Source organism: Salvia splendens, chromosome 6, assembly GCF_004379255.2.
Source record: "Salvia splendens isolate huo1 chromosome 6, SspV2, whole genome shotgun sequence".
Taxonomy (NCBI): Eukaryota; Viridiplantae; Streptophyta; class Magnoliopsida; order Lamiales; family Lamiaceae; genus Salvia; species Salvia splendens.
In genome coordinates this window covers 15,695,705-15,708,352 of record NC_056037.1, presented here as the reverse complement: position 1 = coordinate 15,708,352, position 12,648 = coordinate 15,695,705, and the positions used below count along the sequence as shown (strand labels likewise).

Here is a 12,648-nt window from a genome sequence, read left to right as displayed (position 1 = left end):
GTTCCGGTTCCGCCATCGACCGAACCGGAACCGCCGGTTCGTGAACCGTGGGCATGTTTACCACCAACTCGTTGTGGGGGGTTTTGGCCCAACTCAATTTGGCCGATAGGTCAAATATGACCCCCGAGCAACTTCGATCACATGTGGCAATGATACGGGGTCTACAAAGAACATTGGGGGTAGAGCTGGATGAATAGTCTTCCACAGGGGTATTTTAGCATTTAATTATGTAATTTTTATTTTTTAGGAGTTTAATTATGTAATTTTTAATTTTTAGGATTTTAATTATGTAATTTTTCATTTTTAGAATTTTAGTTATGTAATTTTTCATTTTTTTGTAATTTATAATATTATTCCAGATATTTTTAATCCATTTTAATTTTGTGGAAATGTTTTTATTTAAATTGAATAATAGAATGGTGGGACCCTTGAGTTTGTCCTTGCGGAAGAGCACGGATGTGGGTGTTGTGCTCTTGCCTAAGAGCGAGTAAAAAAGTAATAAAAGTGGGTCCGGACCCACATCCGTGCTCGTTGGTAAGAGCACGAATAGGGATGCTCTAAGATGGCCTTTTAATGATTCACACAATGAATGTTGACTGAGATAGTAGAAGATTTGTTTGCTACTCTCTTTGTGGTAGTTATAAAATGAAATTATACAAATGAAATATACAACATTTCTGCATAGAAAGACTAGTATCTTGCGATTCAGTTGATGACATATTTGTAAACACAAGTCAAAAGAAAATGATGTGCATGCGATTATATTCTCAGTAGATTATATGCTGGCAAATCCTTCACGCTCGATACATCTTCCAGCGCCATCTCCCGCTCTAGTTGTGATCTCATAGATTTTAGAACTTCCTGCGTACAAAAATATGTAGGATCAACAACTGATGAAGGCTGTGAGAAATAGTCGAGCTGGATAGATTTGTTATTACGTTGAATTCCATATATGAGGCTCGCTTCGCAACCCACTGCACGTCCAGCATCTTGAAAGCGACACAAAAGAGGTCGTCGAAGGCCATATCATCGTAGCTGAGCATTTGCAGAAAGCGCTTCCCAGCCAACTTGCTAGGATTGCCTGTAGAAATATTCCGTGCTTGGTTAAATTGCAACTCCAAACAATTATTAATGCTCATTTGCAGATGATGAAGGCTTGCTGTAAAATCTAGTTGAATAGATATTAGATACATCTAACAAACCAGTCAAGATTGATGGAGATTGTAGATAGATAGATAGTAGTAATAAACATTACAGAATCCATAAGCACCTGATTGTAGATCTAACATTTGAACAAGCATAAATGAAATATTGATGCCAGCCACAGCGAACGGATACTCCCACTCTGACCTGTCTCCATCTCTCTTGTACAACAGGTTTTGAAACGCTTCCTGTTATGAGCAGTGACACATAAGGACTCTTACAGACTACATTTACTATGCATGAACACCAAGGGAAATAGCTTTCTGGAGAGTATAAAACTGACTTCATCATAACTTTTGTAGCATGAAGCATAAACATACACTAAACATATAGAAAGATTAATACCCTTCAATTTTTTCCTGAAGAGAGCAGAGATGGAAATATAAAGCAAGTTTCCACCATAATTCCACCTATTGCATATCTAATCTTTAAACTAGAACATGTTCTTTTAAGATCTAGTGATAATAACAAGTATAAAAAAAATTAAACAAAAGGAATAGCCTATTAAAATTCGTGTCAAAGGAAAATACGAACCGGATATGTCTTGGCAAAGAAGATCAAATTCTCCAATGATATAAAGCCTCCGCCCCTAAATATACATTGTTCATGAGCTTCCATCAAAATAGGAATTCACACAATTGTATGTCATTGAACCATTCACTTATCACCACACACACCTGAAATCTGTTGAAGGGTCTGACCCCTGCCATCCCATATCTTTCCAGGCCTCTGATTTAAGAGCTGGGACCTGTCTATCAGGATAAGCGAGCCTCCAAAGTTGTCTAAGTGCGTCCTGCAAACAGAATATCAAGCCATTGATCCATGATCGCAGACTGGATCATGTATTACTAATGTCCTAAATACACTGCCATAAATCATAACGGCAAACCACTCGTGTTCTATTTACTGACGGGAATCAAATAGCACCACAATCACATTGAATAGTACAGGTAGAAATAACTTATGGGGTGAAAATATATAAAGAGGCAAACACTTACTTGATGATCTGAACAAGTGCCATCAAAAGGAGCTGAAAGCCTTTGCTTTAGATATTTTAGCCTTGCTTCCTAGTATGAACCAAATCAAGAACGAGATACTAATCTTTGTTTATATGCCCAACAATATGGATGGACATGGAGTAAAAAGTAAACACACAAAAAAGATAAAACCAACATTCCTCCCAACAGAAAAAGTAGTTCGTATGTAACTTAATAGATATACAAAATTAAGAACATTCCTCACCCCAGACCAGTTGCCTATTTCAATCCACTGCATAAGAGTACTCTACTAGGTTTAGAAATTAAACCTCACTATCGACCATACCCAGAAATGGGTTAAAACAATAACAAGATCGTCTATATAAAGACAAGAAAAATCATTATATGGCTAAGAATTACTCCAGCAGTGCAAATCATATTCAGATTGCACAAGCATGGATTTAACTAATGTCAACATGCCTCCCGAATATAGGGCAATTGGTATAAACTTTGAGCAGCAGCAGCAATCATTTGACAAAGTAAAGAAAACTGCAGCCTAACCAGTTACTTCTACCTAGCAAATACTATAATTTATGCCTACGGCCTACCCAAATAACAATCTCGATAAAAATAAAAAAATGAAAGGATAAGACAGCAACTTGTCTACTAAAAGACGGTCGATAAAGTTGTTTTATACCTGCAAGGGACTAAGTATAACCGGCGGAAGCAAGTTGTTGGCTCCATTCTGAGTGCCCGACATAAATGGTACGATCCGAGCTAGTAGAGACCCAGAACTAAGAACAATATTTGCTGATGGACAAAGAATTACTAATCAAGACATAATTTTGTAAAAAACACCATCACGAATCAAACCATAGCTAAAACCACACTAGCACAAACACACTCAAAATCACAAAATCAAGCAACGAAATTTGAAGTGAATGCCGACCTAACCATTGAGCCCACTGAGCAATCACGTTGGAGAATACTAGCGTCCAATGCAGATACTCTTTACGCCGCTGTTCATCCAGACTATCCACAAGCGATGTCCCCTTCAATTAATTCAAAAAACAGCATCAGCACTAACGCAATTGAAAAACTCGATTTTGATCGAGAAAACCAAATAGCAAGTAATACCTCATTGTGTTTACTATAATCGTAATGTCCATCTGCCAGCAACGGCTCGCTCAATGCATCGAAATCCGAAGTCTCACAACGATCGTGTCTTCCGCCATCAATATCGCCATGGTACAGCCGCCTTCTCAGCGTACGGGAAGTCATTTAAACGGCGTCGTTTGCCCCTGTTCAAGCTCGAGAAACTGCGATCAATTGAAGGGTTTTTGAAGATGTCTTCCGAATTCGACTCTGCTTACTACCTTTGGAATTAAGGAAGAATCAAATTAAGGATGGATATTTTATTACAATACCGTTGACTAAATTCATATTTTTCTCTCTAATTTTGCCAAACTTCCAACATTAGTATGTTATATTTTCTTTTTAATTAATGGATTTTATAATTTTATTAATTTATATGGCTCATATTTTTATATTAGTAATATATAAAAGTCAGATTAAGATTTTACTACTTTTTATTCTATTGACTATAAAAGGGAATATAATTTTGTTGACTAAATATAAAACTATAATAACTACTATGATAATTGATAAAGGGACGAAAGAGTTATACTATAAAATTAACTGTTTTCAGATTTTTTCGTCCAAGTATCTGCAAAACTATATGTATACATCAGAGCTAAGAATATATATTTCTTATTCTTATTCATTTTTGAAAAAAGGTATATATACTTTCTTAGAGAATAGTGAATTTCAAAACAAGCAAATAATTCAAAAAGGTACAAAATTAACTACTACTCCCCATATTTATGTTTAGTGTGAAGCAGATGTAAGTTTACCTCTTCAAAATAACAGAAGGTATGGTATCTTCACCAATCTTAAATACCATTCTTATTGGAGAAGAAGTTTTATTAAGAAGAGATAAATATAGTATTTAAAAAAATTTCAAATTTCTTTACCTTCTTCCTTAAAGTTGCTATTAAATAATACTTCTAGTACTCTCTTATTCTACGAAAAATAGTCTCATTTTTTTTTATTTTAGGGTGCCAACGAAAAATAGTCCCTTATTCCAAAATGAAAAGTTTTGCATCTCATACTCCTATTTTACCTATTTTTCCTCTCTCTCTCTCTCATACTTTGCCCATTTTCCCGTTTTCTTTTTTACTTCATTAATTTTTCATTAAAAACACGTCCATACATGAACCTATATTTTGTGGATAGATGGAGTATTGCGAAAAAAAGATAAACAAAGATGTTTTCCCAACTTCAATTAATACGAATTCAAGATTGCGTTGACCTCACTTTAAAAATAGGGTTAGTTAGATACAAAGTAGTATATGAAATTAAATTTCCATTATACAATTAAAAGTGTCAACGATCGGATGGTTCCTTTGAGAACTATTGATTGGCTCGATGACACATCGATTCGCATGAAAACAATTTAAGTACTCCATGTTGTATTTACTAAATAATGACCAGATCAAAATGTTTATGAAAAAAGGTAATCTATGAAAAATCTTAGTCTATCGCTCCTTTTTTTTTAATTTGGCTAAAAGTATGTTTGAGTAGTCTTGATTTATAGAGTTTATAAGCTTTTAGAATTCATAAAGTGTCATGTCTTAAAAATTTATAGGTTGTGAAAATGTTTGGATAATCGAACTTATAAGGTAGAGATAGAATTGTCAGTTAGAGAGAAAGAGATGGACTTATTTTTGAAAAAAGAATATTGCGTATAAGATTATGAAAAAATAAGTTGTGTTGATAAAACTCACTTTTTAGGGAGTTTATAAACTAAGTTGTTTAAGAGGTTCTAAACAATTTGTAAGTTGTTTTAATGAGTTTATAACTTGTAAGAGTAGCCAAAAATGTAATGACTAATGACATGTTATTCGGCTTCTTGCTTCATAATCTGGACTTATGAACAGTCTTCTGAGTTTATTTTGTTTATGTTCTTGATGATTTAACTCAATGCATCCTTCGACCATTGCCAAAACTCTTAGGTTGTGAATGCCACAAGTTTATTGCAAATTGATATGATAAGAAATGTGAGAGAGGTAGAGAGAAAAAATAGTGAAATATTGTTAGTAGAAAATGTGATCCACCATATAGAGATAAAAAATTGCCATGAATAGAATAAAACTAATTGTTATGGATGTACCAAAATGGGGACATGAAGGAAGTAATACTGTAGGAGTATGCCACAAGAGAAACATTATTGATTGTATCCTCAAATCATATTACTACAAGAGGTAGAATAAGATGATTAAAAAGTTACAACTCTTAAACAACAATCATGCGATTAATTTTAAGGCACTCGTGTATTGGAGGTTTGTGTGTGTATATAAGATGATTGAAAAGTTTGAAGTCTGGGCTTGTTGATCAAAAGAAATTTCTAGTAAGAATATTTGTGTAGCAATATATAATTGATTTCAACTTTCCTCAGTTTTCCTCTCTTTTAGGGTTAATCCATAACCATTCTACCTAAAATAAATTAGGTAAACCCAATTTTCTTCCCTTTTCCTATGGATAACTATCTAAAAAGATTATTCCATAAAAATTCTAACATAAATAAATTATGTGAACCTAATTTTCTTCCTTTTTTACGGATAAATATACAAAAGGATAAACATACAAAAAGAAATTAAAGGACATGTCACAGTTAAATTGAACTGTAGACATTGGATATCATGCATTAACCGCCTATACCATTAGACTAACACATGAAACAATTCTATTTTTATTCTAGCCCCCCAATGGAATTCCATTTTAATGAAAAAGATTAGATTTATTCTAAATGGGGGAGTGACGCACAAGGGTTATTCGTCGTTATTAATGAAACGCACAACTCTTATGCGTCTTTGGTTAATGACGTACAAGGGTTATGCGTCGTTTAAAGACGCATAAGCATTATGCGTCTTACCCTAATGACGCATAACCCTTATGCGTCACGCTGGTAAGCATTCCCGCCTGTCATGCGGGAGACCCGGGTTTGATCCCTGGCAACGGCGCATTTTTTAAGTGATTAGTATTTGATAAAAATGAGTTATTCTAAACATTTGTTTTTGGCAAATAGATATTACTCTTATAAAAGAATTAATTAAAGAAGTTAATTAATGCTTACCCGGGGATCGAACCCGGGTCACCCGCGCGACAGGCGGGAATGCTTACCAGCGTGACGCATAAGGGTTATGCGTCATTAGGGTAAGAGCATCCGCAACGGTGGTGGGGAAGAAGGCCGCCGTCCGTGCCAGCGAGCAGTCGACGTGGCGGCACACGATTAGGCAACGACATATCCGTTGCCTTTGAATAATTTTTGTTTTTTTGTAAAAATTCGTTAATTAATTTTAAATAATGATAAAAAATAAAAAAAAATATTTTCCAAATCCCAAAAATATGGCCGTTTTTTGCCCATTTTTCTGAATTTTTTTTATTTTTTTAAATTTTTTTCCCCAAAATCATCTATAAATACACACATTCATCATTCATTTATCACATCAAATCATCTCTCATTCATCTCTCATTCATAATTCTCATACAAACTATCAATACATTCATCCCTCACTCAAAACCTCAAATGGATTTCACCCATATTATGGCGGAAGCGGAGCGCGAAGAACAAGAATACTACGAACAACATCGTGCCGCTTACGAAGCATATGTCGCGGCGAATACCCTCGCTCCTCCTTCTCAACGAACTAGATCAAATCGCCGCTACATCCATCGTGACCGGGAGGGAGCCCACGAAAGGCTCGTTGCCGACTACTTTGCCGACCAGCCGCGGTTTCCGGCAGATTACTTCAGGCGCCGTTTTTGCATGTCAAAGCGCTTGTTCATGCGAATTGTCAACACATTGTCCGCACGTGTTGAATTCTTCCAAACAGGTCCAGATGCAGCCGGCCGGCAAAGTATCACGCCGTTGCAGAAGTGTACGTGTGCCATCCGACAACTCACTACTGGGCAAACGGCCGACATCTTCGACGAGTATTTGTATATCGGTGAGTCCACTGGAATCCTTTGTCTAAAGAATTTTTGCGAGGGCGTTCGTTCAGCTTTCGGGGATAAATTCCTTCAGGCACCCAGCACCGATGATTGCCAACGGCTGCTTCGTCTTCACGAATCAGTCCATGGCTTTCCCGGAATGCTTGGCAGCATTGACTGCATGCATTGGAGGTGGAAGAATTGCCCGAATGCTTGGAGGGGGCAACACTTAAGCGGTCACAAAGGCGGCGGCCCAACACTTATCCTTGAGGCGGTCACCGACTACCGCCTATGGATTTGGCATGCATATTTCGGCGTTGCCGGAGCCAACAACGACTTGAACGTGCTCTATTCTTCACCACTCTTCAATGATGTGATGAATGGTGTAGCACCGGCGATTGACTTCACCATCAACGGAAATACATACCACATGGGTTACTATCTCGTCGATGGTATCTACCCAAGGTGGTCGACGTTCGTGAAGACGCTCCACAACCCGCACGACCCGAGACGGGTTCTTTTTGCGCAGCGTCAAGAGTCCGCGCGGAAAGATGTCGAAAGAGCCTTCGGGGTCCTTCAAGCCCGATTCAACATTGTGAAGGCCTTGGCTCGGCTGTGGTACGTGAATAATATCGCCGACATCATGTTCACGTGTATTATCTTACACAACATGATCATAGCCGACGAAGGGCCGAGGGCGGCTAGCTTCTACGACGAGGATGAAGCCGGAAGCTCAACAGCGAGGTCTCCCCCACGCCGAGGTGAGCATACGACGGTTGGCCAGAGGATCGAGACAAGGCACATAATGCGCGATACCCGAACTCACATTCAGTTACAAGAAGTCCTAATCAACCACATGTGGATGAAATTCGGCAACGAGTAGTGGTTTTTTTAATTTTTAGTATTTTAATTAAGTAATTTTTAATTTTTAGGCTTTTAATTATGTCGTTTTTATTTTATTTATCATTTGTAATTTTATTTAGGTTTTTTTAATGAATTTTATTATTATGGAAATGTTATTGTTTAATTGAATTTTAAATTAATTGTGCTCGTCCTTGCGGAAGAGCACAGCTGTGAGTGTTGTGCTCTTGCCAGAGAGCAGGCAGAAAAAGTGGGGTCGGGCCCACAACCGTGCCGCTAGCAAGAGCACGGTTGTGGATGCTCTAAGACGCATAATGCTTATGCGTCTTTGAACGACGCATAATCCTTGTGCGTCATTAACCAATGACGCATAAGGGTTGTGCGTTTCATTAATAACGACGCATAACCCTTGTGCGTCACTCCCCCATTCGAAATAAATCTAATTTCTTTCATTAAAATGGAACTCCATTAGTGGGCTAGAACAAAAATAGAAAAACTCCTAACACATACACACATTTATGAGTTAAATGGAGTAAAAATAAAATAGAAAAAAGAATAAAGTAGAAGAGAATATAAAGAAGTAGAAAATAAATAAATAAGAGATTAAATATGTTATTTTACAATAAAGGGAAATTACTCATGTAACGTTCTACTACCCGAATAGAATATGATTCAAGAAACTTGACACAGGAGTTAATACTATAGTCCAGCCATAAAAAATCATTTCACTTGTAAATGATAGGACTTTAGGCTCCGTTCGGTACCACGGAATTGGGGCTATGAAATTGGAATTGGAGCTTTCAATTCCAAATCCGATGTTCGGTACTGCAAAATATCCGAATTTAAAATTGAATTTCAATTCCAATTCCAATTCCAATTCCAATTCCTTTCAATTCCACAATTTGAATTTCATATAAAAAGTAGAAAATTAGAATTCTAAATAGTTAAAAAAAATTACACTTTCACACACAACACACACAGTCACAGTTACACACTCTGTCACACACACAAAAAACAGTTACACACTATCACGAGAAAAACGCGTTTGTAGGCGACTTTGCCTTTAAAATAACGCAAATGTACCCATTTTGTTATCAATTCCATTTATGGGAAAAACGCCGATGAAGTTGGCGTGTTTATAAGTAAAAACGTCAGTGATATTGGCGTGTCTATACGCAAACACGCCAACATAGTTGGCGTTTTACAATGGCACCGTATCTTGCTCGTATTTTTAACCAAAATACTTAAATTTGAACACGCCAATCTTGATGGCGTCTTTACGATATAAAACGCCAAGGTCATTGGCGTGTTTAACGTAAAAAACGCCAACCTGATCGGCGTTTTTTGGTTGAACCATATTTCTCAGATCTCCCCCAAAATTGCAGACCCTAATCACATTTCCTCCCTCCCCAAAACGCGAAAAACCTTCCCAAAGCTGAAAAACGCAAAAACGCTTGCCTTGGTCGGGTCAACCCGGTGGTGGATTGAAGCGTGTAGATTTCTATTTTGGCTCATTTCTTCCAAATATTAGTACTCGCAATCGGTTAGTATAACTAATTTTTAACTCATTCTTCCAAACATTAGTCTACCAATATCAATATTTGATGGATTGTTATAGTATATATTGTAGTGTAATTTATATAATTATTTGATGGATTGTTATAGTATTATAAATTGTATTGTAATTAATAGAAATATTTTGACCAATTGTTATGGTATTATATGTTGTAGTATATCTAATTTTTTACCCATATTTGATAGGTTGTTATGATAGTATATATTGTAGTGTACTGTAAAGAAATATTTTTGACCAATATTTGTATTTGACATTAATGCAGATAGTATGACGTGGTGTGTCCATTTATATTGGGGTGGAAATATAATTCCCGGAACAGTTATTTCATATGATCCTCCTTTTGCAAAAGGATTGATTATGTTGGATGAAAGTATTTCCTACGATAAGCTTGTGGAAACAATTTGTGAAAAAATGGGGATAAACAGATTTGAAAACAAACTTCAAATAGTATGGAAACGTCATATATTCTATGGATCTTCAATCACGTATATAGGTATTTTACTAGAAGAAGTATACATGCCACTAATGTTTAGTGAGAGTATGACTACAGGAGGTCAAATTGAATTGTATGTTGAGTATTCGTCAATTACTCAACAACATAGTCATCATCTCATGAGTAATGATGTTGGTACGTCTACGAGAGGCCGAGAACCATATTTCGCTGCAACACAAGATTTTGATGTTGGTACGTCTACGAGAGGCCAAGAACCATGCTTCGATACAACACAAGATTTTGATATTGGAGGCGTGCATTTAGGGGACAGTGACAACCCAGCTGTGGTTGAGGCTCACCGTCAGTTTTGAGGCCCCATAAGACCCCATAAGACTTCCACGTCAGAGGCCCCATAAGACCTCCACGTCTTCTAAGCTCACAGTCGCTTCACCGACTGGAAAGTGAAACGTGTGAGTCTCTGGCCTCCAACGTTCAATCAAAGCGGTGATAAGATGGTGGTCAATGTCTTTCGGTTGACCACACCTCAACATCCCGCCGAACCCCATCTCATCTATAACCGCCAAAACACGAGGATTTATGGGAACATCCCATATGATTCCTTCGTATCTTCTACACCGTACGTCTTCCGATGGCACTCCTGCCCATATGTTATTAGAGACGTGTTGTCTCTGCAGATATAATACGGAGGGGTCCTCAGGACCACATAAGAGCCGACGACGAGAAGTTGAAGAAGATGCCATAAATTACCTACACAACATTCATATTCCAAATTAAACAACAAACAAACCTAAACAAATTCAATAATTACAAACAATTTAATACAATATCACAAAATGGAACACCTATATCAAATAATTCACAATACACAACTTCAACATCATAACACAATTCACCTACACAAAAGTTACAGTTCAAATAAACAATATACATCAATTTTCCACCAATTCAACTTACCCAATTTTAGTTTAACCAACCTAACAATTTCAATTTCAATTTCAACCTAACAATGTACACAAAATTAACATTTCAAACTAAAAAAAGACATTAACCAAAACCCACATAAACTAAATCAATTTGCCCAATTTTTAAGCTATAAAACCCTACGATTTTGGTTTATAATCAAATTTATACACAAATTCACTTAACCCAAACAATCCAACATAATAATCAACACTAACGTCATACAAATAATCCATATGCACAATATTTCAACTCAAATCGCAACACATTACAAACCCTAGCTAAGTATCCAACAATTACTCTAATAATGTAAAAGATAAGCATACTAACCGAATAAATTGGACGAATTTGGGGAAAACTAGCACCGATTGATGAATGGAGGGCGAAATCACAAAGACACGGACGAATTTGCGAAGGATTTGGCCGCTGCTAGAGAAAATCGCGAAGTGGGTCTGTGGTGTTAATTTTTCGCGACTGGCTGCTAGTATATGCTTCTGAACAAAGACGCCAATGGTGTTGGCGTCTTTTAGTTAAAGACGCAAATGAGGTTGGCGTCTTTTAGCACAGACACGCCACACGGATTGACGTCTTTTATTATATACACGCCATCTTGATTGGCGTGTTTAAATGTACTGTAATCGGAGTAAATACGAGTAAAATACTTGAACATTGTAACACGCCATTCTAGTTGGCGTTTTTACTTAATAAAAACGCCTTTCCCATTGGCGTTTTTCCTATATATGGAATAGATAACAAAATGGGTACATTTACGTGATTTTAAAGGCAAACTGCCCTATAAACCCGATTTCCTCCACTATCACACACATACAAAACACAGTTACACACACTGTCACACACAAACTCTCCGTCACACAGCACACTAACGCACACTCATATATACACACTCACACACGCGCATAAAAGTGATTTATTAACAAGCACACACGTAAACACATAATACACACACAAACACACACCTGCACACCTAAACACCCACACGTAAACTCATATACACACAAAAACACACACCTGCACACCTGCACCTGCACCTGCACCTGCACCTGCACACCTGCGCCTGCACAAACACACACCTGAACACATATACACACACCTGCTGACCTGCACCTGCACATACACATACACATACACATACACATACACATCTGCAAAAACACACACATACACATACACATACACATCTGCAAAAACACACACATACACATACACATCTGCAAAAACACACACATATACACATACACATACACATACACATACACATACACATACACATACACATACACATACCTGCACACACGCCTCCACACACACTGCATAATTTCTTTGAATTCAACTTCGTATCAATTATATCAATTTACCGAACAAAGGATTTGGATTGAATTATAATTCAATTCTTTAAAATTCAATTCCGTAGATTTCTAATTCCAATTCCGTGTACCGAGCGGACCCTTAATGCGTAATTTGTAAAGTGAGTTATAAGAAAAGAGAACGTGGATAAAATATTAGAGGGACAAAAACAAATGATAGAAACAAATTTACATAAGTAT

The 12,648-nt window shown here is 36.9% G+C and overlaps 1 protein-coding gene and 1 long non-coding RNA gene across 3 annotated transcripts; both read right to left on the bottom strand.

Moving 5' to 3' along the window:
• Window positions 1-612: 612 nt before the first annotated feature.
• Window positions 613-3,606, bottom strand: LOC121808449 (ELMO domain-containing protein C-like). Of its 2 annotated transcripts, XM_042208950.1 has the most exons (9): window positions 3,318-3,606; window positions 3,130-3,232; window positions 2,878-2,990; window positions 2,202-2,270; window positions 1,881-1,996; window positions 1,738-1,792; window positions 1,271-1,391; window positions 939-1,081; window positions 613-861 (listed from the first exon to the last, which is right to left on the bottom strand). In XM_042208950.1, exons 1-9 carry the CDS (start codon window positions 3,459-3,461, stop codon window positions 760-762), a joined length of 966 nt encoding a protein of 321 aa, XP_042064884.1. In that variant the 5' UTR covers window positions 3,462-3,606; the 3' UTR covers window positions 613-759. The 2 variants fall into 2 exon arrangements, with proteins under 2 accessions (XP_042064884.1, XP_042064885.1); XM_042208951.1 differs by lacking the exon at window positions 2,202-2,270 and having other exon boundaries at window positions 3,318-3,604.
• Window positions 3,607-10,312: 6,706 nt separating this feature from the next.
• Window positions 10,313-12,179, bottom strand: LOC121807297. Its single transcript, XR_006051792.1, has 3 exons — window positions 12,113-12,179; window positions 11,414-11,715; window positions 10,313-10,870 (listed from the first exon to the last, which is right to left on the bottom strand). It is a non-coding gene; the product is annotated as an uncharacterized LOC121807297 (long non-coding RNA).
• Between the last annotated feature and the right edge of the window lie 469 nt (window positions 12,180-12,648).